The sequence below is a fragment of the Aureobasidium namibiae genome (genome assembly GCF_000721765.1).
Source record: "Aureobasidium namibiae CBS 147.97 unplaced genomic scaffold scaffold_36, whole genome shotgun sequence".
Taxonomy (NCBI): Eukaryota; Fungi; Ascomycota; class Dothideomycetes; order Dothideales; family Saccotheciaceae; genus Aureobasidium; species Aureobasidium namibiae.
The window spans coordinates 21,759-46,864 of NW_013581173.1; the positions used below are offsets into that span (position 1 = coordinate 21,759).

At 50.6% G+C, this 25,106-nt stretch overlaps 12 protein-coding genes across 12 annotated transcripts; 5 read left to right on the forward strand and 7 right to left on the reverse strand.

Moving 5' to 3' along the window:
• Positions 1–710: 710 nt before the first annotated feature.
• Positions 711–3,155, reverse strand: M436DRAFT_77100 (Na+/solute symporter; the record flags this gene model as incomplete). Its single annotated transcript, XM_013566881.1, has 8 exons — positions 711–781; positions 880–1,091; positions 1,146–1,459; positions 1,514–1,773; positions 1,830–2,406; positions 2,462–2,722; positions 2,776–3,066; positions 3,120–3,155. The coding sequence occupies 8 exons, from the start codon at positions 3,153–3,155 to the stop codon at positions 711–713; spliced, it is 2,022 nt and encodes a 673-aa protein (XP_013422335.1).
• A 758-nt stretch (positions 3,156–3,913) lies between these two features.
• On the forward strand, positions 3,914–5,321 carry M436DRAFT_68400 (acyl-CoA dehydrogenase NM domain-like protein; the record flags this gene model as incomplete). Its single annotated transcript, XM_013566882.1, has 2 exons — positions 3,914–4,400; positions 4,459–5,321. The coding sequence occupies 2 exons, from the start codon at positions 3,914–3,916 to the stop codon at positions 5,319–5,321; spliced, it is 1,350 nt and encodes a 449-aa protein (XP_013422336.1).
• Positions 5,322–5,642: 321 nt separating this feature from the next.
• Positions 5,643–7,273, forward strand: M436DRAFT_77102 (alpha/beta-hydrolase; the record flags this gene model as incomplete). The annotated part of the gene is made up of 5 exons (XM_013566883.1): positions 5,643–5,679; positions 5,776–6,160; positions 6,214–6,298; positions 6,353–7,139; positions 7,197–7,273. 5 exons carry the CDS (start codon positions 5,643–5,645, stop codon positions 7,271–7,273), a joined length of 1,371 nt encoding a protein of 456 aa, XP_013422337.1.
• A 986-nt stretch (positions 7,274–8,259) lies between these two features.
• M436DRAFT_68402 (uncharacterized protein) lies at positions 8,260–8,942 on the reverse strand (the record flags this gene model as incomplete). The annotated part of the gene is made up of 2 exons (XM_013566884.1): positions 8,260–8,304; positions 8,334–8,942. 2 exons carry the CDS (start codon positions 8,940–8,942, stop codon positions 8,260–8,262), a joined length of 654 nt encoding a protein of 217 aa, XP_013422338.1.
• Positions 8,943–9,980: 1,038 nt separating this feature from the next.
• M436DRAFT_77103 (ammonium transporter) lies at positions 9,981–11,513 on the reverse strand (the record flags this gene model as incomplete). The annotated part of the gene is made up of 3 exons (XM_013566885.1): positions 9,981–10,405; positions 10,462–11,296; positions 11,352–11,513. 3 exons carry the CDS (start codon positions 11,511–11,513, stop codon positions 9,981–9,983), a joined length of 1,422 nt encoding a protein of 473 aa, XP_013422339.1.
• A 947-nt stretch (positions 11,514–12,460) lies between these two features.
• Positions 12,461–14,049, reverse strand: M436DRAFT_59022 (cytochrome P450; the record flags this gene model as incomplete). Its single annotated transcript, XM_013566869.1, has 2 exons — positions 12,461–13,609; positions 13,672–14,049. The coding sequence occupies 2 exons, from the start codon at positions 14,047–14,049 to the stop codon at positions 12,461–12,463; spliced, it is 1,527 nt and encodes a 508-aa protein (XP_013422323.1).
• Positions 14,050–14,261: 212 nt separating this feature from the next.
• On the forward strand, positions 14,262–14,622 carry M436DRAFT_18392 (uncharacterized protein; the record flags this gene model as incomplete). The annotated part of the gene is made up of 2 exons (XM_013566867.2): positions 14,262–14,336; positions 14,395–14,622. Coding segments are annotated over 2 exons (303 nt in total), but the record flags the coding sequence as incomplete, so codon positions are not given.
• Positions 14,623–16,982: 2,360 nt separating this feature from the next.
• On the reverse strand, positions 16,983–17,195 carry M436DRAFT_10840 (uncharacterized protein; the record flags this gene model as incomplete). Its single annotated transcript, XM_013566866.1, has 1 exon — positions 16,983–17,195. A coding segment is annotated over one exon (213 nt), but the record flags the coding sequence as incomplete, so codon positions are not given.
• A 796-nt stretch (positions 17,196–17,991) lies between these two features.
• On the forward strand, positions 17,992–18,846 carry M436DRAFT_59051 (hydrolase; the record flags this gene model as incomplete). The annotated part of the gene is made up of 1 exon (XM_013566873.1): positions 17,992–18,846. The coding sequence occupies one exon, from the start codon at positions 17,992–17,994 to the stop codon at positions 18,844–18,846; it is 855 nt and encodes a 284-aa protein (XP_013422327.1).
• Positions 18,847–18,964: 118 nt separating this feature from the next.
• M436DRAFT_86645 (uncharacterized protein) lies at positions 18,965–20,374 on the reverse strand (the record flags this gene model as incomplete). Its single annotated transcript, XM_013566886.1, has 2 exons — positions 18,965–19,941; positions 19,996–20,374. The coding sequence occupies 2 exons, from the start codon at positions 20,372–20,374 to the stop codon at positions 18,965–18,967; spliced, it is 1,356 nt and encodes a 451-aa protein (XP_013422340.1).
• A 752-nt stretch (positions 20,375–21,126) lies between these two features.
• On the reverse strand, positions 21,127–21,680 carry M436DRAFT_59039 (uncharacterized protein; the record flags this gene model as incomplete). Its single annotated transcript, XM_013566871.1, has 2 exons — positions 21,127–21,321; positions 21,390–21,680. Coding segments are annotated over 2 exons (486 nt in total), but the record flags the coding sequence as incomplete, so codon positions are not given.
• A 627-nt stretch (positions 21,681–22,307) lies between these two features.
• M436DRAFT_77107 (glycoside hydrolase family 27 protein) lies at positions 22,308–24,024 on the forward strand (the record flags this gene model as incomplete). Its single annotated transcript, XM_013566887.1, has 8 exons — positions 22,308–22,364; positions 22,428–22,698; positions 22,750–22,821; positions 22,879–23,018; positions 23,070–23,312; positions 23,368–23,518; positions 23,554–23,828; positions 23,872–24,024. 8 exons carry the CDS (start codon positions 22,308–22,310, stop codon positions 24,022–24,024), a joined length of 1,362 nt encoding a protein of 453 aa, XP_013422341.1.
• Positions 24,025–25,106: the final 1,082 nt, after the last annotated feature.

A 25,106-nucleotide genomic window follows, 5' to 3' on the forward strand; every position in this document is an offset into this window, starting at 1 on the left:
TATTAGCTATAGGCAATCTCACGCGACTGCTCACGTGCAGTGGACTTGCATATGATAGCTCGACAACCAGATCCTGTATCTTGTGGGCCTGCCTCTCTATCACTATAACAAGACAAGTAGGCGTCAGACTATGCAGCATGAGTGGGCGACGCTTAGACTATAGAAAGAATGTCGGTTTGGGTGCGTGAATTGCTTGGGACGCACCTCGTCACATGAAGATAACCTGAAAATATGGTTCTATAGAGCCGCTTGCTGCATCGCTCACTCGTATAGTTTGATATGGAGCAGCGAACTGAAACAACGTGAAGGACACAAGCTCGATATTTCACACATACTAAGACTTAGTCCTCCAATATACGGTGGAGACTTCAATCTAGTGCGTCAGAAGATTGCACCTTTTGGTTATGGAGGATATGATTTGGAGATTCTCAAACAGCAGTTCAGGTACTTTGGACCTCTTTCTAACAGCATCGGCGAAGCAGTCTATTCGCTGACTGCTGCGGCCATTTTGTACTGAAATTCCGTTCTCGCAGGTCAGACTCTTCGAACGGATCACAGACAAAGAAATCTGCCGAGCAGACAAGACGCTCATAAGTAAGATTATGAGAATGGATTGGAGGGAGAGGCTCGGTAAAGGACCTGTTACAGGATAAATGGTTCCTAGAACGGCCCGATACATGATACGACTCTTAAAGACTGTAGACCGTCATTCATATACTCAAGACTTCGGGCTTTGTACGGATATCACCGCACGTTAGATCCTCAGGAACGCGCTCAGAGTCTGACGTTGAGAAAGCTCTGTGCTCAGCTTTCTATGAGAGTCTAGTCTAGCTAACGTCTCCATGTTCACCGCAAACCAATCTTATAGTTGTGTCTTACCATCAGGCTCAACTTTGACTTCATCCACGGAGTCCGTCTCTTCAACCTTGGGCTTCGTAGAGAACTCTTTGATCCAGGACAGAAGACGATGACGCTCCTCAATGATCGGGTAGATGGTAATACTTCCAAAAGAGAAGACAGCCCAGAGTAAAGACACGATGACCCACCCCGTGAAGAACTTTTCCGAAAACTGGTATGCTGTGCCGTAAAGACTGGAACTGTTGTCAGTACCTATGTCAAATCACAAACAAGCGGCTTAGACTTACCTCAATGGCCATACGATGAAGAGCGCCAGAAACAAGAAGACCGTGATGGCACGGGCGATATGAGCCGCCTTCCGCAGTCTCTCCGGGTTATAAGTAGGGTCCTCGAACGCAACGTCTTTGTCGCTACCATCAACGTCTGTCAGACGTATAGCACCGAGAGTGTCCCAGGTGTAGCGAGCGTTATGGAAGATGGAGATAGCAATGGTCACGACCGCAGCAGCGCCAATGCCAGCGATACAACCATACAAACATGGGTCAGTCCGCCCGACCGACGCGATGTTTACAGTGCCGGAGAACCGTTTGGCGAGTGTCAGCTATGCAAAGTTAGTCTTTGCTTCTCAATATGGCACAGGTTAGACTAAACATACCCAAGTGATGACCGCAGAGAAGAACCCTGTCCAGATCGATGCGACCGCCGCCAGAGGACCTTGCCTTGTGGAGAAGAAGGTTGCGATGAGTGCGGGCAACGCTGAACCCGTGAATATGCCAGTCATGTTGTAGATGAAGCCAAGATCGATCTTGACTCCGTGAAGCATACTTCCAAAAGCCGCCATGAAAATAGCGAATCCTACGACACAGTAATGACCTGCGCGAAGAATTTGCGCATCTGTGGCACTAGGCTTGATGTCTGCGTAGTCCTGATCAGTCATTGCTCCAGGTGATGAAAAGAGAAACGCAACTCACAAGTCTTGTAAACATCGTAAGACAGCACGGTGGAGACACCAATCAGTTGACTCGAGATCGCACTGGTGCAGCTCATGAACATGAGGACAAGGACGGCACCAGCACCACCTGTACCGGCAATTGTTTGCGCGGCATACGGCAGCGTCAGCCCAGCACTGATCTCCGTTGTACTCATCCTGTTAGGATATGTGGGAAATGCCGGCGTGTTCTCCAGCGCAATGGCGGCAATGCCCATAGTAGTTGCCAAGGTGAAAGGCATCGCATACCACGCCAGTCCTCCTAGAACGTATCCCGGAACAGCAGAAGCAGGATCAGCTGCAATGCCTTTCTGATGGAACGAGTTATCGAGGAAGACTACACCTGTGTACTCAAGTATACTGAGGATGGCGAACTTGAGCGCTCCCAGAGACCGAATGGTCAAGTAGGTGCCTCCTTTTGTCGGTGCAGGGTAGTCGTTTCGCTTAGCAGCGTCGTGAAGCAAGTCCCACATCTTTGCTGGGGATCCAATCTGATCACCCGTGGCGTAGACTTTGAACCAGAAGACGAAGATGATGATCAAGATTATGGCAGTGTGTACCTGTATTGGTCAGCGTTCTGAAAATCTTAAAATTTGGAGTCACTTATGTACTCACATAATCCGTCAAGATTGTTGCTCGAAGTCCGCCACGTAGAGTGTATGCAGTCACACTCATAGGCAACAACCATAGACTAGCATATACATTCATGCCGGTCAGAGAGTTGATTGCAGCAGCACCGCCTATCAAGATAGACGACACAACCAGGATATTCGAAGCTAAGCTGAAGAACATGAACGACAGATGTGCAACAGTACCGTAACGAACACGAATGATCTCCAGGAAAGTACGAGCATTGGGCGCCTTGCGTTTCGATTCCTAGTACAAATTAGCTGCTACGATCGATCCATAGCCTGAGAGGCGAGACTTACAATCGCAAGGTTGCTGAATATCATGATCTGAGTGCTATTGCATGCAGCATAGAAGAAGGATCCAGCCACACCGTACTCATATGCCACAGTCGCAGAAGAAAGCAATGTTGTGCTCCAAGTCCAAGAGGAAGTCACTCCAGCAGCGGTCAAACCGGTACCGAGCGAGCGTTTGGCGACCGTAAATTCCTCGGCGTTCTCAACATTGCCACGACGCCTCATTATTGAAGTGACACCGATCATGACCAAGGCGAACAAAGCTCCTAGGCCAATGACAACGCCATATCCAGCACCCTGGTAGGTAGCCTTTCAGCGAGAATCAACGAGATAGGTTAAGAGTGTCTTACCTGGGACAGAGGAATGGCTGCCTGTGTTTCCGACATGGTTGCAACACGCTAAACAATCCTCAGAAGCGTGGAGATCTCGAAGGATGCTCAAATGACGGAAGGAGCAGATATTATAGAAGACACTCGGACGAGGGTCGGCGATAGCGAATGCGAGCCATCTGCGAATCACGGCTTATCGTGCTCTGACCTTGATGATCGGATAGGTCAATCCTCGAATGCCCTTGAAGACCAGCCTGTATCACGCAATAAAGTCATTCCTTGCGAACACTGCGCCCAAAACACGATTGAGGCACTTATCCGTCACTATTGCTTCGCACATACTCGACTGGTGAGTACGAGAGTCTGTGACTACACATACACCTTACAGTCGAACAAGAATGTACTTGTTATGAAGTTGAAGTTGCACCGCAATAAGAACTGGCGATCAAATCCCGACCAGGTGGTCGGGTTGTTGCTGAGGACTTGGTGACATGAAAAAAAACCAGAGATTGAAGACGTGCTTTTGCACCATAGCTCGTCGTTGCGATAAAGCATGTTCTACCCCACCATGGGGTGGTTTTTGCGTGATCGACGTAAGACTCTTAGTGGGCAAGCCAGTTGTTGGTGTGATATGGGGCAATTTGGGGCTCGATCACACCATCGACACGAAATCCTGGGGTGCAACCATCCGTCTGAAACCACGAGACATGATCAGCTCGAGCATATAAACTCATTACTCGCCCTTGCAAAAGCAAATCAGTGAGCGACCTGCAAAGTCCGAGTTTGCTGAGAAGAACTAAATCCCATTCTCTGCAATGTCTCCTTCCGCGACCAACATCAGTGAAAGCTTCATTGCGCCACCAATCAAGAGCGCAAGTCATCAAACGACAGCATATGAGTCTTCTGACTCATCCGTGTACAAACCACATCACGAAGCCTTTGCCTCAGAAGGACTTCCCTCTTCGGCAGCCTCTTGGTCGCAACGTGCCCATGAAGTCTCCAGAATTCTTGCCAGAGATGCCGCAGCTCGTGACCATGCGAACAAGTCTCCCGTGGCCGAAGTGTCCTTGCTGAAAAGCTCTGGGCTGCTGAAGATTCTCGGACCTGTCGAATATGGTGGTGGTGGACAGTCTTGGGAAATTGGGTACAAAGCCATCCGTGAGGTCGCAAAGGGTGATGGCAGTATTGGAATGTTGCTGGGCTATCACTTGCTCTGGTCCAAGACCGCCGACATTGTTGGCACAGACGAGCAGAAAGACAGGTTCCAGAGATTGATCATCGAGAATAACTATTTTGTCGGAGGTAAGCGCTTGAGATGTTCGCGGTTGTCGTTGTGGGATGGCTGACCAGGGTACTGCAGGCGCCGTCAATCCTCGAGACAGCGATCTCATCATCCAGGAGGATGGCAATAAGCTCATCTTCAACGGATCCAAGCATTTTAACACTGGAGGCGTGATCTCTGACCTTACTGTCCTGGAGGGCGTGCTGGCAGGCACAGAAAACCACATCTTCGCCATTGTGCCGACCTCACAGCCCGGGTTCGAATTTGCGCACAACTGGAACAACATTGGTCTTCGCCTCAGCGAATCTGGTAGCGTGAAGATCAACAACGTAGCTGTTCCATGGAGCGATGCTTTAGGCTGGGATGCCGCGGCCAAGATACCGTCACCTGATGTTTTGTCGATTCCCTTTGCAACACTGCTTCTCCCAACCATTCAACTTGTGTTTTCGAACTTCTACCTTGGCATTGCTCAAGGTAGTCTCGAGTTTGCAAGGGGGTATACCACGACCTCAACACGCGCTTGGCCATATGGAGGCGACAACAAACAGTCAGCCACGGATGAGTTCTACATCTTGGAGCGATATGGCAATTTTCACGCGCATTTGTTGGCGGCGGAAGCATTGACAGATCGTGCGGGCGTGGCTATCAGCGACATCTTCGTCGCTCATGGCAAGGATCGAGATGTGTCCGCACGAACGAGGGGCGAAGTGGCAGAGCTTGTGGCCAGCGCCAAGATCGTGACCACAGATACGAGTCTTAAGGTCACAGCAGGTGTATTCGAGGTGACTGGAAGTCGGGCGACAGGCAGCAAAGTTGGCCTGGATCGCTTCTGGAGAGATGTAAGGGTTCACTCCTTGCATGATCCCGTCGCATACAAGAATCGCGAACTGGGGCGCTTCTACCTGTTAGATGAGGTCCCTGAGCCGACTTGGTATACGTAATCGCCGTCTATATCTGAGAGAATCAAGGAGATTTCCCCGGCTTGTCTTACTTTCAGAGTCGCCCTCAAGCCCTAAGACCCCGCAGGGAGGCCTCTACCGACTCAAATGCCGCATGCAGATCTACAGGGTTTGACCAAAGCCATGCGAAAAGATCGACAATGACTATCACGAGCTCTGTTATGATTTGACCCGGGACCCTCGGTTATGGTTCGAAAGAGTAGCTATATATCTTCTCTACAGGAGGAGTATATCAGTCATCTATCACCTTCGGCGGACATTTTGCTCATCTACTTCGCAGCAAGAAACAGAGTTCTGCATATCATGTTGTTCAATGCAATTCACCTATCTGCCATCTTGGGTTTGGCACACGCCAGCTCTGCGTCTTTGCAAGATACACTTACCGTCAACACGACCAGCGGCCAGCTCCAATGATTTGTCAATCAAACTGCACCAGACGTGCGTCAGTTCCTCGGCATCTCATATGCTAGGCCGCCAGTAGGCCAGTTAAGATTCGCTCCTCCAGAGGACGTAGTGCGCATTCAAGTTACCATCAATGCTACTTCGCTACCTAATTCCTGCATGCAGCAATTCTCCAGCGGATCTACTATCTACACCGCCTACGAGACGGAGTTCCTGATCAGTGGCGGGCAGTCCGAAGACTGTCTTTATCTGTCCATCTGGACCCCATCCATCGCTGCCATTGACAGGAAGGGGTCTCCCTTGCCAGTGTTCTTGTACATTCCTGGAGGTGGATTGACCAGTGGAGGTCAGAATTCAATGTACAAAATTCCTGACAAGTGGGTCAAGAGGACTCAGTCGCATATTGTCGTCGTCATGAAGTAAGTCGCCTCCATGTTCTTGTTTGGCTATAATGGATACTAACGTGATGCAGCTATCGCGTGGATGTCTTCGGCTTTCCTAATGCTGCTGCATTGTCCCACCAAAATCCTGGTCTTCTTGATCAGCGAAAGGCGGGAGTTTGTCCAAAGCTTCCAGAGATCTCGTCTTGCTGACCCGAACACAGTGTGGAGTGGACCTACAGTAACATTGCACATTTTGGGGGAGACCCAGACAGAATAACCCTTTGGGGTCAATCGGCTGGCGGAGCCAGTGTCGCCAACTATCCTTATGCATTCGCGGATGATCCCATTGTCAAAGGCCTCATTGCAGACTCAGGTGCTACAGGCATCATTGCCAAATCCGACCCGACCCATTCCAACTTTACGGCCCTGGCTGGTCTGGTCGGCTGCAGCAATATGAGTGCAGTGAACGAGCTTCATTGCGTCCGTCGCGTCAATGCATCGACGTTGGAAAATGCTTTGTCGAATTATGTCATCAACAAGCAAACACCTACAATTTCGTTCACACCAACAGACGACAATATCACTGTGTTCACCAACTACACTGACCGACTCACTCATGGACACTTGGCTCGATTGCCTCTCATCACTGGCTCGAACACGAATGAAGGTGCGGGCTTTGTGCCGTACACACCGTCTGGTCCTGGCAATGCGACACTAGTGAACACGACACTTTCGATCATCGCTTGTCCTGTTGCCAGAGATGTTGCTCGACGCGACCTCGCACCAGAGCTCTATCCAACCTACCGCTACCTCTACACCGGTAACTTCACCAACACATCCCCCGTCTCTTGGTTTGGTGCTTACCACAGCTCTGAGCTGCCTTTGTTGTTCGGCACCCATGACAAGTATGGCCCCGGAAACTCCACCAGCTTCGAGTACTCGGTCAGTCAAACGATGGAGGCTTTATGGCTGAGCTTTGCAGAATGTCCTGGAGCTGGTCCGAAACGGTTCAACAGTTCTGACGGCGGATATCTTGCCTGGCCGTAGTTCAGACAAAATCAAAGTGACTTAGTGGCGTTTGCAGAGGGAGGCAAGGCTTTACAGCTGGCGAATGCGTGGCCCAGATTGGATCAGTACTGTGGACTGTGAATGGTCACAGGTATCACAATGTCAAGGAGCAAATGAATGTAGGATGCATAAAGAAATGCAAGGCTTAAACATCAAGACTTGCAACTAAGGAGATTCGAGATACATTTCACGCTAAGCATGAGGTATAGCAATTGATACTGCTAAACTCAAGGTTCCTCGTCGCATAGAGACGGTGACCTCAGCACTTACGCTGGTTAGTTTGGGTGTCTAAAGGAAGTCAGCATTGGGCTCCTTCATTGTTCTGGTTATGGTTGTTTTGGAAGCGACTGATCAATGTCGTCGAGCATTGTGAACATCCAGTGCTGGGCTCACACGCATCCTTTTGCGATGATCCTAACGGCTAGAGCCGCTGCTCATCAATACGGACTGTATCCTAGTGGTCCAGTACTGGATGAATCTTTCGTGGCTAGAAGATGTAGGTTTGCCAACGTCTTGAAGCAAGATAGGATCTAACTAGTGCCCAGCTGAACAAAGCTGTAACAGCCAAGCATATACCACCAGGTCGGCCCTGCAAACAGCGCTACTCCCTCCTTCGAATAAGTAGTCAGTTTCTTCTCCCAACTGGGTGCGATCAGTCCCATTCCTCTGCTTTTGATCATGCAGTTCCTTCTGATCTGTAGCCTGTTCCTTACTGTCCACTCATTAGCCATTGAACCGAGATCATGCATCATGTCTGATGTGATCACAGTGTCGCAACAAGTGGTCCATCCTCATTACTTCTGTGCTTGGTATCTCAAAGAGTGCGACACATCCTGGCAAAGTGATATTGGGTTTATCTGCTGACCATGAAACAGTGGCAGGACGAACTCGCCCATCACCAAGATCAACGCAAACGCATTGCTAACTGCTTGCCGATGTATTGTCAGTGCTGAACCTGTTGGTAGGAAGGCGAAAAATCTGGCAGCAATTGCCAATGCAGCGCGTCTCCAGAGCTTCGTGTTTGCGCTTTGTCCAAGCAAATCCGCCAATCTCGTTAGCAAAGAATTTCAGAATCCGTCGTCGTTCTGCATCTTCTTTGGATCCTTGTAAGCCTGATGGAATGTTTGAATGGAGTTCTCACACTGACATTTGGATGAAGCGAGCGAGATGATTCGCCGATACCCAACGTGAATGTTCCTGCTGTAAGAAAGGCCTGCAAGTGCGTCACAGAGTCCTCCAAATCGTCGACCAAGACATCAAGTACAACAAGAACGTCCATTTCGACAAAGAGGCCTACTTCGAAATCTTCTTCGAGATCAATCACTCGTTCGTCATCAAAGGGTTCCACGACATCAACGTCTAGACTGGCTATGACGACGAAGGCATCCTCGAAGAGCTTCTTGAGTGTGACCAGTATATCAGGTAGCCAGCCCATCTCTACAAGAGTTTCCTCTACCAAGGCAGTGTCATCGACCAAAGCTATGCCTACTAGTACCTCCAACAGATCGCCCTCAACCCAGACCTCAACAAGCAGGTCCTCCTTGACCAACATCTCGCCTAGCTCATTGATTAGCAGCAGTCGAAGCTCATTCCGCTTCATCTCATCGAGCAAGATATCGTCGAGCCTTGCAACATCGAGTACGCGATTTCCAGCTCCTTTCTCAAGCTCCAGAATGTCCACGTCGTCATCGAGGCCTTCTGCAATGTTCTCTTCCAGGTACCCCTCATCATCGTCACAAGCTTCAAGCATTGTGCCTGAGACCTCATTCTCGTGGAGCTCCATAAGTAGCATAATCAGCACATCATCTTCAGCAACGCCGAACCCAACCTTAGATGCTTACGATCTGATAACATCACAATCTCTTGAAAACTTCTGCACGAGTTACCTCAGTTACACCACCGCCTTGGTCACGTTCAGAGCGGAATTGTACGCAGTTACGATCGAAACGAGCACGTCAATCGACGTCACTACCATAACTCAGGTCGAATCTTCAACTACGACCGAGTTTGCTGGGACCGCTACTGTAACATCTACAATCTACACCACTGTCGATCCCACGAGTGTCAAGGCACGTAAGCGTGCCATAGAAACTCCATCTGCATTGATCTCCTACCCCGAAGGCGCCATTGACTCTGCGTGTCGTAGAGCAGCAAGTGAACCGGCAACAAAGACAATTTTCGAAACTGTGCTGTTCACCGTCACCCAGACGACCTCCATTACCACAACCTCGACCGCTTTCGAGACTGCAACGTCCGTAATGACCGAACTGGCTACATTGACGACTACTGAAATCGTGCCCGTCTATACCGACCCTCCTTGCGGAGCCCAGCCTTATGGATCCTTATGGTCCGTTCAAGACTATGGTAGATTCAATCTCTACTGCAATGGCTACCAGATCGACGGCACTGTCTTCGATTCATTTGAGGCCACAGAGATGGCTGATTGTATGCGGATCTGCTTCTTGTATTATCCGGTCTACTGTGAAGCTGTTAGGTGGTCGAATGATTACTGTTGGCTTTTGATTGTCGTCTCGAGGGGTTCTATGAGCCCTGCTCTTGGGGTGAATGTTGCGGTATGCGTTAATTAGTGAGAGTGTAGAGAAACAAGCTTGCAGACTATCAGCCTTTACCAAGCAGATCAACAAGAAATGCCACATGTTCGAACTTTCGACCAGCGATGTTGTGGAGCTTTTAGACGCAGCTTCTGCAGGAGAATGCAATGATTTTTAAACCGTAGCATCAGCTGGTACATGAACGAGCACAGTGAATAACCGAAACTGCCGTCTCTCTAATCCTTCTTGGTTTGCTCAGATCTTGTAGGCCCACCGATACCAACCTCCAGATCATGCTCAACCTTCAACCCTTCAAGCACAGCGCCATCGTTCTCGGGCGTGGGGCCCATCATGTCATCAAAGAAGCAGTACGCACCCTCGCCGTGAATGGCGTCGTCACCCAGCAACATGTCCTCTTCGCTCATGCGCAGCGGCACGCGGCACACGTACTTGATAAAGAGCATGATGAGTGAGGTCCAAACGGCATCCCAGCCGATGATGAAGAGAGCGCCGACTATCTGCAGCCAGACTTGCTTGCCGTTGCCGTCGATGGCGCCACCAGGGTTCGTGTCGCCGAAGCCGGCCACGCCGTCGACGGTGGCAAAGAGTCCTGTCAGGAAGCCACCAATGAGACCCGCAACAAAGTGTGTGTGCGTGATGCCTGGCGATGGGTTAGCTTATTGTATGTAGTTGACTGCGAACACAAGAGATACGTACCCAGAGTGTCGTCGACGTGGCGCTTGAAGATAAAGGAGCGCGTCGCGACTATGTTCATGCTGACCCAGGGGACGGTGCCAGTACAAAACCCGATGATGATGGCGCCCCAACCAGCGACGAACCCAGCGGCGGGTGTGATGCCGACCAGACCAGTGATCATGCCGTTCACGGAGCCAATGATGGAGGGCTTGCCGAAGAAGATGATGTCCATGCATGTCCACGTGAGCATGGACATAGCAGAGCAGATGTTGGTGTTGAGAACAGCAGCGCCGGCATCAGGGGAAGCAGAGTACGGATCGCCGCCATTGAAGCCATTCCAGCCAACCCAGAGGATGCCGGCTCCGACCATCATGAGTGGGATGTTATTGGGAGTGAAATTCTCTCTGTCTTTCTTCAGGCGCGGTCCGATCCAATAGGAACCAACGAAAGCGGCCGTGCCGGAGGACAAGTGGATAACGTAACCACCGGAATAATCAAGGACGCCGAGTTTTGTAGCCCAGCCACCGCCCCAGATGCTGTATGCGCCGGGGCAGTACGCAAAGATCAACCAGAGTGGCACGAATATCATCCAGGCTGTGAAGTTCATGCGCGCGAGATAGGCACCAGCGATCAGGGCGAGAGTGATCGCTGCAAAGACGAACTGGAAGTAGACCATCGTTGATTGCGGGAAGTTTTGACTCACGCCGGCGGAAGGAAGCGTTGACTGGATCAGCTCGTCGCTCATGCGCAGTACGGTGTTTGGGATGCCTGCAAAGGGGAGCATGTATTCGCCGAACGCGACTTTGTAGCCCACAAGGACCCAAACAATGAGCGTCATTGCAAAGGCGTAGAAGACCTGGCGATCTGATTAGTGGTGCTTGGGGGTTTTGCTATTGGAGAGGCAATGGTACCATCATCATGCTGTTGATGACCCATCTTCTGTGCACCAGTCCTGCATACAGAACACAGAGACCAGGTATACTCTGTAGGGCGACGAGGGAAGCAGCAGTGAGCTGCCACGCGTTGTCACCAGTGTTCAGCCAAGCTGGGGTGGGATTTCCCAGGTCCGACATATTGCAGATGAGTCCTCAAGGACAGTGAACGCTTCGTGACACGGAAGAAGAGAAAGAGTCTGACCCAGTAATATTTTCAGTACGCCCAAAGGCCATCTGCAGGGGAGCGCGACAATAAATAAGAAAAGGCCTCGCAGCATCACTCCCGCGAGTGTCCGCGAGCACGAGACCAGCCACTCTTTCCAAAATATTGTTTATGAGCTCGAACGCGATCCACAGACGCGTACGTGGAATCACCACCCTCAGGAGTAAGCGACTGTGTAGAACCTAAGAATCCTGGATCCGAGCCAATAGTGAGTAGCGACAGGGAAGATAACAACGCTGAGCGAATTTGAGGCGGCGAATCAAGGAAGGAAGTCTTATCGCCGACTCGACTGGCACCACGGTACATGCTGAGACTATGCAAGGCACATATCGTGGTCACAGTCGACAAATATAAGGATGGACGAGTAGCCAGGGTCTTGTTTGACAACCATCTCGTTCTTCGACAGCTCAGTGGATGCCTTGTATACCAGGTAGGCAGTGTTGATCTAGCAAAGTCGATGAGAGCGTGTCGTTGGAGCATCGTAGCCCGGCGATGAGGAACAGTCAGCAGCGTGACACGACAAAATGACAGTGATGAAATCGCAGTCCCCGGACGCCTCGGACCCGCGATTGGCTGGAGTCCAGTGAAGCGATCGTGAATCCTCCGGGAATACTGTCGCGACGGTTGGATCCCACATTTCAAGCTCGCTAAGCTTTTGCCTTATCGCTGACGAATGCTTGATTGCGTCAGCTGATCCTGGCTGCCACGTTCAATGTATTCCCAGAGACTAATTGCCTATTCGCATCTCCTCGGTGCCACGGGAGGCAATCTTGGTAACCATAATGACTGCCTTGAATCGCAGGTGTGATTGCAGTTCACAGCGATCCAGTCGAAACTCATCAGGCAGCATGCGGCATAATGACTATGGTGCTCGCTCGACGGGCTGAGCGAATATTCTTAAGCCTTGCCAGACCTTGACTGTGATCATTCCCTGACTGGGGGCAATGTCGTCGAGTCTGAGGGCACTGGAAAAGACGAAGCTGTCGACCAAAGCAGCGAGGACACATTCCATCTGAGTTCTGGCGTAGATTTCACCAATACACTTACGAGGGCCTTGGCCGAAAGTCATGAAAGAAAAGGCCGACTTTGCTCCTCCATTGACATCGTCCAGCCAACGGTCGGGGCTGAAATCGGTCGCATTTGGACCCCATTCGTCGGCGTTCCTGTTCATTGCCCAAGTCGACGCTGTGATGACGGTTCCGCGGTGTGGGATGGCAGTGTCGAGAAGGGTGGAGGGAGTTGTGGATTCGCGCCAGATGACGGGCACGTTGGGCCTGAGGCGCAGGCTTTCGTTGATGACGGCGCGCAAGTAGGGGAGCTTGTTGAAGTCGTCCTCGGTGAAGCATTTGTCCTTCCAGTCATTCGCGTCGCCCAGGGTTGATGTGATGTCGCGGCGGAGTCGAGTCTGGACCTGGGGATAGAGAATCAGGAAGTAGACGACCCAGGTCAGAGCAGTGCCAATCTCTTCGTGACCAGCAGTTACCATGGTCAGAGCGTTGTTGATAACCTGCTCAGGCGACAGCAGATCGCGCCTCATGCAATCGACCATGTTTTTGTCGTTCATGTCTTCCTTTTCTTGTCCATGATCTTGGGCCGACATGTCCTGGACTGCCTCATGCTGGACAGTCTCCTTCACCCGACCCGTCATGTTGCGAGCATACTGGACAGCCTTGAAGGGAAGAGCTTCGAGCAACCAGAAGGGAAACAGGTGCATGATAATCTCGAGCAGGTGGGCGTTGGCGCTGGTGTTGAATAGCTTGAGGTAGCCCAACGTCTTGTCGCCTCTGGGCGACCTGAGCGAATCAAATTCCGTGCCGACGCAATCTTTCCCAATCGTGTCAAGGCCCATCTGGCTGAGCATGCGGCTGAGATTGATGGCGGGTTGGTCGCTGCCCGATGTGTTCTGGTGGTCGATGGCTTGAACCAGGTCTAGGGCAGTGGTGGAAAAGAGCTGGTACCAATGGGGCTTGCGAGCGGGACTGAAGGCGGGTTGCAGTCCTTTGCGGACAGTCTAGGATGGTCAGCGAGATGGGTTGGGTTGGGCGGGCCGAGGGCGAGAGTGGTGTGGCCGACCTTGTGCTTGCTGCCTTCGGCGACGACGACATTGTCGCCAGCAAGGAACTTGACGAGCTGACCCTGAGCGCTGGCCTTCCTGTAGAGATATGTGTCTTTCTGCAGCAGCTGCACCAGTCCCTGGGTGTTGGTGACGTGCAGGCGCTCATCGTTGAGGATGCCAAAGTAGCGGATCAGGCCGTCGTTGGGCACTTGGTCGGCCCATCGGAGGAAGTCGAACGTGTCGGGCTCGGTAAACAGCCGCTTCCATATGGGGCCTTGATCAGGCGAGGGCAGATGGCGGTAAGGACTGAATCTGGGATAGACTAAGATCTTGTACGCGCCGTGGGCGATCCAGAGGGCGACGGCGGCGCACGCGGCTAGGAAGATGACTCCCATTCAGATGGACGGATGCGAAGCTATGGCAATTGACGGCGAGACAAGCCAGTTCGACATGGTTGGGTGCGAGGAGAGAGCAGTCGAGACTTGGTCTTGACCGTGTCGAATTTGGACAATTACATCATCGCTCCGACCAATCTCGACGTCGACCAAACCCTGCCCGAAAGTTATGCTCAAAGTTTCGACTCACTACTCACTTCTCTGCGCAGCGTCTCTGCCACTGTGGTTGGTGCAAGAAAACACCAGGATATAACGGTAACACATTCGCGGTCCTCATGGATCATGCCGTAAACTGATTGTCGTATCCCTTTCGAAGAGAGCCTCAAGAGAGGACCTGGCAGTGAGTGCTCCAACTTCAAGCACCTTTCCGGCACCAGCGATACGTTCAAACGAATTGCAGACTCAGCAAACACCATGACATCGTATGCTTGTGGAAGATGCAGCTGTATCATGTGGGTTCATCCCGAGTCTCAGCCCGCTCTCAGAGTGATCCGTACTGGTACCATCAACGATGCCGATGTGCTGAATTCATTAGCGCCTTCCAAAGAGCTCTACTGCAGCCCGAGGCCGTGATGCTTTGCTGCGTACTCGGGCATTGTACATGCAGACAAGATGTGAGGGCCAAGTTGCTGAGCACCGGCCACGGATCTGCTGAATATTTCCACGTCTAAGGTGGAGACGGGAAGGCAGGCGTAGAAAAATGCTCATTTGCGACCGGACGAGACTTGTGGCCGAACGATTTCGGAGCGCTACACATTTCCGCTTCTAGCTATGCGGGGTCAGTGTCCGTTTCCGCTCTCTACCACAAACAGATTCAAGTCTAATTGTCATCCAATCGCATTGCGACGTCGTGTTCTTGGAAAGCTCGGAGTTGTGCTACATATGTAAAGCGAACTGTCATCTGTCGTGACCACGTCGCCTTTGATATTTTTTCCAACAGGAATTTCGCTAACTCCGACGAGCTGTACGGCTCGCAACAGAGTCTTGAACATCAGGACCAGAATTACGGCCATTAACTAGGTTTACCTTCAATCTCCATCTGTCTGAATTGGTCGATGACACTGCTTAGCCTCGACTCCTGGCTTCCTAATTCATCTGCGTTGAAATTCACGACCCATTTGGATCTGCCGCCATCTTGATCTGCGCTCGCGATCATCTCCCGAATTTCTTGCATCATGACTACCACTTTGTCCAGCAAGATGAGATCCATGTCATGAGCTGCTCGTTCAATTCCTAACGCTGCGTATCGGAGTACTGGAAACTGCTTGGCACCGTGATAGATGACTCTCATAGCGACGAGGAAGTCAAATCGGGCGTCTGGCGAAATCTCGTACACGGGAAGTATCTCGAAGGCGACTGCAACGACAAAAGCCGTAAGGAGAACTACCACCTGACCTTGGCCGTATAGCTCATCGAAGAACCTGTAGAGGATACGCTGCGATTGTGTTGCAGACGCGGCATATGATAGTGTCGGCTCAACAGCCAGTCCAGCCGCTTCCAGGGGCGCTGCATGTGGCGAGGGATGCGAAGGCGTAGTTGTCAAAGGACGCAACAACTCGATCACTGCTGAGTTGTAGAGGGCGCTAATACAGTCAACACACGACAGTCCGGCTGACACCACCACCAAAAGATCTTGACTTACTTAAGGTAGAGGATATGGGGAGGGCTTTCACTCAAAACTTTCAAAGCCGCATCTATCGAGCTCCAACACTTCTGTATACGTTGGTAAAGCACGAGTGTAGCTTTCTGGTAGGCCGGGGTCAGCAAATTCGAGCTTTGTCTAATCAACAGCACGATCTCCTTTATGATTAGGCTCAAGCGAGATTGGGCGACGAAGGTCTCGACTTTCAACATAGGAATAGGCCTTCCACTACGCGGCCATGGCCACGGTGACCAGTCTTCCGTGGCGTTGACAGAAGCGCATGGCGGGTCGATAGGCGGAGGTGAGTCGAAGCTCATATCAGTCCGAAATGCGAGTTCGCTCAAGCTTGGAAGAACGTCAGCAGCTGACCTGTCAGAATGGAGAGCAGCACTAACTTGATCCAAGAGTAGATGCCCCAGGCGCAAATTGCCCTGGCTCGCGACCGCCGTGGCTGTAGAGGATCGTATACACGATCAGCACGGCTGGCATCGTACAGTCCCATGTTGTGCGCTATGTGTCGTGCTTCCAGTAAGCAGGGCATGCCAAGGTCATCGTCGGTAAGTAAAGTGTGGACGGACCACATTATCATGCTGGCTGCAGCAGAGCTAATGCTGCTCTCCTTATCGATATTGTCCTTCCAGAGTTCTTGAGCCCTGGACCAAGCAGCTTGAAAAATGACTGGACTACGATCAGGATCGACGTGGGAGTAGTTGAACTAGAAGCGCATCAGCTGCAAGCAAAACACAACACAAGGGCAAACTCAGACTTACTGCCCCATAAGCCAGGATGGTGTGCACTAAGATCTCTGAACAGGTATCTGTAGGTCGTTTGATCAAGCCATCGAGAAAGTCATCTTCGTCAAAAGGACGGTGTCCGTGGTGGTCCCAAGTCAGATACGAAGAGAGAATATTGCGAAATCCTTGGTCGTCGACATATGACACATCCCAGTCACAAGCTCTGGCATGCTTGAGGCGTTCGTCTACAACATGAACCGGCACGGAAAAAAGACTTGCTTGAAGCTTAGCACCCGGTCCATTCAAGATAGGCGGCAATATCGCCGGTGGTGGCTCCAAGCCAGGCCGCTGATAACTCGGACCACTGAAACAGTCAGGGATTGACACAGACTACGGCAGCGTTTTTGTGAAACATACAGTATTTCGCTCAATGGAGGTAGAGAAACGACACAACTCCGATGATTATGATCAATGCCGGGAATCCATTGGCTACCACGGAAATCGGATGCGGGCGTCGGTCCTGCGGGTCCCATAGTCGAGGCTTCGTCCAGCTCACCTCGTCGAAGACTCTCGAGAAGCTCATGCGCATCGGCCGGCGAACCCGATTTCAGTCGATCCAATAATCGAGAGACTTCGTCATGTCGCTTCTGCAGTGCCTCAAACTTGCGCTTCAAGGAGACGATGGGCGGTGCATCAGGTTCCGCCGTATAAACACAGGATTGTCGGCGCATCATACAGCTGGAACATGCCGGCCTTAGGCCATCGCACTTCGCCGTGAGTCAGTAAGTGGGATCCTGTGTTTGACGGATCGATTTGCGACCGAGACTCGCCTTGGTTTTGCGACTCCGACACCGAGTGCATGCGACAGCAATCTGGATGCGCTTCGGGTGACCTTCATTCTTGTCATAAGAATCGCTCATGACGCGAGAGTTTAACAGATGGATGCAGCCAGCTTTGTGTGTCGGTCAATGTTCCGTTTTAAAGCATGCGGTAGCCTAGCTAAAAATTGACAGAATGCGTTGAGTGTTCGGGGTCTTCTTACAGGAACGAATAATGACGTGTAGTTCGGAGTAAAGCTCTCCGTGGCCCCGTGTGGCTTCGTAGCCTATAGAGGCGTGACGTTTTATAGGTTAGCTAGTAGGAAATATAGATAGTAAACTCTACCTCATTCTAGAGACTACCTAGCTTTCTATATAATTAGTATATATCTATATACTTAGTAGTAACTTAAGTCTTACTATTAATATAGCTAGTTCAATCATTACTAAAGCTAAGTACATAATTAATAGGATTCGTTACTAACAAGATTTGCCATCGCCGAGGTTTGCGACCGAGTGATATCCGAGCGCTACACATCTCTACTTCTAGTTATGCGGGGTCACTCCCTATTCTTGCTCTTTGCGACAAACATATAAGAGCTTTCTCTTGTCCGGATTAGTGCTGTATCTTCTGCTTCTGCCCTACAGGAACTGCTATATCTCACGGAATCAATCTACAACCATGGAGATGTACGATCATGCCGGACAGGCCGTTAGACATGGGCGCGCTCGAGTCAATGGGATTCGGATGCATTATGTTCGCGCTGGCACAGGATCCGAGGCGCTACTTCTGCTGCACGGGACTCCGAAGACGAGTTACTACTGGTATAGATTGATTCCGCTGTTGACCGAGCATTTTACAATTGTTGCGCCTGACCTGCGAGGTTTTGGTTACTCCGACAAGCCGCCCGCAGCCGACGGGTACGATTCCGCGACAAATGTTCAGGATGTTAGCGAGCTCATGACCTTTCTCGGGATCGATAAATTCCATGTTCACGGCGAAGATCGCGGAGCAGACTTTGCATATGCTCTTGCAGCTACATGCCGCGACCGTGTCAAAAGCTTGTCGTTCTGTGAGATGATGGTTTCCGGTTTCGGGCTCGAGGAGACATCCTACTGGACTGAAGAAAACGTGACAGCTCAATACCGTCAGAAGGGTATCTGGTGTTGGCACCTTGGCCTCTTTTCGATCCCTCACGTCCCTGAGATGCTCATCCAGGGTCACGAGCATGAGTTCTGGGAGATGTTCATGAGACAAGAATGCTACAACCCGACTGCGATCGAGTCGACAGCACTGGCGCACTGGGTCAGCTGTTCAATGCAACCAGGCGGTCTCAGAGGCATACTGGAGACCTATCGCGCAGGTTTCACGAATGCAGCACATCATCGCGCTTTGCTCAAAAAGGGAGGCAAGCTCCATGTAAGGACAATGACGATTGGCGCTCCAGAATTTTTTGGGCCTCTGGTTGAAGAAAGCATCCTTCGGCTTGCGGAAAAAGTGCACAGATCAGAGATCTTCGAAGAATGTGGCCACAGTCTTGCGCTCGAGAAGCCCGAGAGGCTTGCTCAAAGTCTAACGGAATTTATGCTGGGAGACGATTGATATTGCGACGGAGGATTGACGGCTTTGCAGAGTGAAATGTATGTAACATGCTCGGGTTTGAAATCTGACACTCAAGTCCACGAAAAGCTGCTACATCTGTCGATTGTTGTGTCATTGCCTATAGTGTTGGCGCTGTAAAGAGAATCGCTGTGATGGAATCCAAGCCGAAATCTGATGTAGGAGTAATGGCAATGTCACCTATCGCCCATCCGTTTGTCTCAGCATCGCCTGCGCTTTGTTTGTCCTTGACAGGTTTTGCAAACTCGGACAAGAACTTCAGCATCCATTCATCAAGTCTGAACGATGTCTCCATTGAAGTCACACAAGCTTTGTGGAAAACTTGCAGTCGCATAATGCAGAAGTCGAGCGAGGGCCAGAGATCGCGGAGTCGAAGTAGTATGGTGTAGTTCCGTTCAAGGCGGCTACGAGCAGCATCGATCTCCGAACTCTCGGAAGAGAATAGCAGAGTGTGAATCTGTACAGTGGAAGCGATGACAGGAACATGGCCCACCATATTGTAGAGAACGTCACAACCCGGTGTGTCCAAAGCAGCATAGACCATATCGCAGAGCTTTTGAGCATGATCTTTGCAGCGTCGAGAAAACGAGGTGATGGTGGGATCGTCGCTAGCATCGTGGTGAAGAAACTGGTACATGAGCAGTTGACCGTAGTGGTAATAGCCGAGATAGACAGCAACAAAGATGCGACCAAGACCTTGGGCAGCGTAATGTGCGAGATTCGCTTTGTTGTCTCGCATGTAGTCAGGTAACGATGCCTCCCATGTATCAAGCTGATTGGCCAGGTCGCTTATGGCAGTGATGTCTGGTGCTGAGCTATGACTTTGTGCAACCTGACTGTTCATCTTGTTGACTCGGCGGAAGATACCATTGAGGACGATCATCTGACCGAGCAAGGACGACGGTTGGAATTGGTGGTGGAGTTGGGTCAAAGTGTAGAGTTGGTCTTGTCGCCGCAGTCCCAGAAAGCCCATCTCTTCCATTGGCAAAGGCACGTGTTCTGGTGGATTCGCAATCTGTCGTGGTACACCCACGCCCGAGGACGACCATTCATCAATCATGACAAGTGTATGCCAGACTGCGTACGTATGTCAGCCAAGCCGATTTTATTACGGTTGTGACAAATGCTCACGCGGAGACAAGCCGACATGATTGTACAGGAAGAAAGCCAACGTACCACGAACATTGAGCTCCCTGTCCAGGCGGCTGGTGGCGGGACAGTGAGCCAGATCAAGCAATTGAGCCATGCGACAGGCCATGCCATAGTAGACAGCCTCACCAGCAGAATCTCCTTCAACGATGCGACACGCCCCAAGCAAGACGCATGCTTGTATGCAAGTCAGACTGACATCGCTCGGATCAAGCAATTGGGCGGCTCTTCTTGTATACTGCGCACCTCGGGTGCGAGGACTCGAGCCATTGAAGTATCCGTGAGGCGAGAAACGTGCTGATAGTGCGATGATGGCGAGCAAGATAACCGTCGGCACTCTGTCGCTAGCCAGGTCGGCCATGAATGCAGGTTTTTGGAACAATGTGTGGAATTGATCATGAATGTAGTCAAAATATAGATTGACAAGGTGGTTGCACACTGCTGAAGGGGGTAGGACACCCAGGTGGTCAGCGCCATATTGCTCAAAGGGTATCTCGTACACAGAGAGCTGATTTGAATCTGACGTCGTAGAAGACGGCAAGTTGGCAGAAGCAGGAGACTGTTGAATTGGCGCTGGTAGCGAGCAGACGGGTGCTTGCTGTTCACCAGACGCGCATGGGGCAGTGACTCGTTGGATTATCGAGTCTGGTGCTGACGAGCTTGCGACTGTCTGAGGATATGGACGTGGCCTCGAGTGGACAGATGCAGTCGTAGTGCATGTCACGTTGTGCTTGCGACACAGTGAGCACGTCTGTTGACCTTGACTCTCGTCCCGGTCGCACTTGCGCCGTCGCGTCCTGGGGAGCTCATGTCAGCGCTCAGACCGACACGCTCCGTGCATCATTCCAGTGAGCATACCTACAAAAGTGACAAGCACTTGGAGCACGCATTGAATCGAGCCCGCTATGTCTTGATTTACCGCCGGGGCGGGCGGAGTAAAGCTAGAGGGCAATGGCGGAGAGTCGGAGAGCGCGAGTGGGCGGGCGAGGCGGGAATGCAATTCATTACACGAAACTTTATCCCGCTTTTGGCGTCTCGTTTTTCCCACCTCCGCCAACGCCACCCTCCAGAAAGTGTCAGCCTTATTTTGCTGTCCAGTCCCTTCGCGACGCCTCAATGACCGTGTCTACCGTCGTGACCATCCTTTAGTGACCGCTTTTCATCGAATCGAAGACTCAAAAAAACACTCCATCCGAGCCCAGATAGAGATCCAACCAAAGACCTAAAATCTATCGGAACGAGAATCAGATTCAACAGACAGACGAAAGGCCAGAATCGATATCCGGCGAGTAGGGGGTTTCCAAAGTTCTGTTGACGTCTTGTCAGCAACGCGTGTCCGTCGATGAAAATCTATCACTACAAAGCAATGTCCTTACCATCTGGATGTCCTCGAGGATGGACGGCCAATTTGACCCCTTGATGAGCCCCATGACAACAAAGTACAGCATCGTGTTAACCACGGATCCCAAAGTCTGATCGAGGATGAATTTTACGACAACATTACTGACGCTGATATGAGGCATCTTCCTGCCTCCCTTCTTCTGTCTTGTTTCTGTGCTTGGCCATCTATTCTCCATCCAGCTTTGCCAAAGGTAGTTCGGTGTCGTGGTGATTGCGCTAAAAAGCATGTACTGAAGGACAGAGATATGGTCACAAGTAAGTGTTGTCTAGTCATGTATAGTGCTGTGTTTTCACTCTGTGTCATTGGAAGTGCATACCTTTCTTTTCTGTACTGCCGTCAAGACTTGGCCGAGGATTCCAGATATCGCTCTCATGCCGACTCCTTCGATGAGTACATACATAAGAGTTGGCAGCTTGTTCTTCGATTCATGCTGCATGATGCCGTGCTTCGTGACCCAAAATCACTCGAAGGGCGAAATGGCATTTTCAACGACTTAAATCGCCTTTACCGTCAAGCAGCCTTTCTGACACGGCAGGATGAATCCAGCGGGCCTCCAGGTTCCAGCGTAGGACCGCTGGCCGGTTACGTTCGACCGAGTTCCACCATCTCCGTCAGTTCCGCCTCTCCGTCGAGCTCGTCGTTCCGAGCCCACCAAAGCCGCTGATGCCGCTGATGCCGCCTATTCAGCTAATCCCGCCGTTTCCAATGCCGCCGGCCATCTGATATCATGATCGCGTCGTCATTCCGGGGCTCAAAACTGTTTTCTTGTGGCACCCAAGTCGTTCTGTCTGTCTTCAAGACCTGTTTTGCTTTCTCTTAAAGGTCGAACAAACTCAGCACCGTCACCTGGAGCAACATGGGAAAAGGTATCATCATTCATGCATTCGTCTTTATGGCGGCTGTAAGCGCAGTTGAGAATGGTCTGGCAAGAACTCCTCAGATGGGATGGGTATGTCCCCGTTCACGGATAGACCGCAGCAGCTTCAAAATTGACTTATGAATCTCGTCACAGAACAACTGGAACACTTTCGCATGCGATGTCTCCGAGCCTTTGCTTCTTGAGACTTCGAGAATCATGATAGACACCGGACTACGCGATTTGGGCTACAACTACGTGGTCTTGGACGATTGCTGGAGCGAGAAGCGAGGCGCGGACGGATACTTGGCTGTGGACGAATCAAAGTTCCCAAATGGCATGAAGAGCGTCGCCGACAGTCTTTACGACGATAATTTTTTGTTCGGCATGTATTCGTCGGCTGGAGAATACACCTGTGCAAGATATCGTAAGCTCAGCGTACGTCGTCAGTAGATTGCATTACTGATATTCCTCGCAGCTGGATCACTGGATCATGAGGAGCAGGATGCCGAGAGCTTCGCTCCGTGGCGAGTTGACTACCTCAAATACGGTGAGCATCCGTCGCGGCTGTACAAAAGCAAAACAACCATTGCTGAAGGTGTGAAAGACAACTGCTACCACATGGGTCGCATGGGTACGCCTTTGATCTCCTTCAATCGATATAACGAGATGGCAAAAGCCTTGAAAGAGACTGGCAGGTCAATCCTATACAGTCTTTGCAGCTGGGAAGAAGATTTTGTCCACACAGTAAGTCGTCTTCATGCTTCTGAAAGACAGCGATTGACCAGAATCTTTCAGTGGGGTGGTTCGATTGCAAACTCCTGGCGTGTATCTGGAGACATCTATGACTCGTTCGCTCGCCCGGACGAGCTATGCGGATGCGGAGATGCCACAAACCCGCACTGTATCGCACCGGGGACTCACTGTTCTGTACTCGCCATTCTGAACAAAGTCGCTCCGTATATTGATCGTGGAATGCCCGGCGCCTGGAATGATCTAGATATGCTTGAGGTCGGACTTGGAGGCATGTCAGATGAAGAGGTCAGTTACAATTGCGGGTTGCAGCACCTAAACACCCAACTGACATCGCCATTAGTACAAAGCTCATTTCGCCATGTGGGCTGCCTTGAGGTCACCAATGCTTCTTGGAAACGACCTTCGTGCCATGTCGGCCAAGACCCTGTCTATCGTAAACAATCCCGCTATCATAGCAATCTCGCAAGACCCATGTGGTCGCCCAGTCCATCGTGTCTCCAGAAACACCACAGTCGCGAAGGATCAGTTCGGCATCGGGAAACACACGTCTGGAGCGGACCTCTCGCCAACGGTGATCAAGTTGTGATCTTCCTCAATGCTGCCAACAATGATGTGGACATGGAAGCTTCCTTGGAGGAGATCTTCGTATCCGAAGGCGTCGGTGGTACGGCGCCTCAAGTGGCTCAAGAGTGGAACATACATGATCTTTGGGCTCACCGAATGAGGGACAAGGATTCCAAGGCCATCCTGGATGCTTCCGACGCAAGGGCAGCGTGCAAACATCTTCAACAAACTCAACTGGTATAACGCTACTGAAAAACCCTACGCCGAAGGCCTTCGGGAGAACGACGTCCGTCTGTTTGGGGCTAAAGTCGGCACTGTCTTACCCCACGGCAAGATCAACGTGCATGTAGGTAGACATGCAGCAAAGGTCTTGCGTCCAAGAAGCTCGGCAGGTACGCAAAGCCGTAAATCATTGCTTAAGCAGGAATTGTAGTGTTGCCGAAGGTCAGCGACGGAATATGGTAGAGACATCTCGATACATTGAAGTACGACAAGAAGTAGTTTCTTTCTCTTCCATAGAACAATACCCAGATAGGCAATGCTTTGAAACACCTCCCTTCACAATATTTACGAGTCAATAAGATGCCGCCTGTCTTTACTACGTGTATTTCAGAAGTTAGCAGCGAGTATTGGCAGGACCTCCTTCTCTTAACGATTATACAGTCGATTCCCAGCCTCTATCCAATTGCATCAGGAGGAGCCGGTGGCACATAGTACCGAGATCCTAAACACTCCACGGCCTTAAATAGACCGATGCATGATTTAGTTAAAGGAGACGTCTGTTTTCATCCTCATCACATGACAATTTTGATTTACAGCGGCAACTTCTTGTGTTAAGGCACTTGCGTCCCCACCGTGCGTGTAGTTGTGAGCTTCGCAGCTCTGCTAGCGGAGATACGGTATAAATTTTGCTTCCGCATCTCCGAATCCCGCATGCAGTTCGCCGTGTCGACTGTAAGCAACTGACTGTAAGTAACTACCATGGCCCCGGCAAGGAGAGGTTTAGCTTGTCTATACGGGCGTTGCGAAACAGAGAAAGTCGGGCGTCGGGCGCGCGAGGTAGGTATCTCGATAACGCGCGAATAAACCCTTTAATATTTTTTAATAACATTATAGAATGCACCGATATAACAGATATTGATTTACTAATCCTTTCTATATCTGCTATAGTTATCGAGTTATATATATGATTTAACATATATATAAGGAGTGTTCTCTTTATAGAGTAACCCCTAAGGTCCTTTCTTATAAAACTAATTAGCTAATTAGAAAGTTTTAAATATGAATTATTAGACTATCTAGAGTTTTAAATAGTATTTATTAGACTATTTACTATAATATAATAACTATATGTTTTAAGAAGATAATTATATAGATAAACGCGCCTTCTATATTATATCTACATGTATAAAGTAGAATAGTATAAGGTATATAGAATAGTATAGAAAAGTTAATATTGATATTTGTTTAGAGTTATTTACTTAACGATCTAGTAGGGAAATACTTAGTAAACTA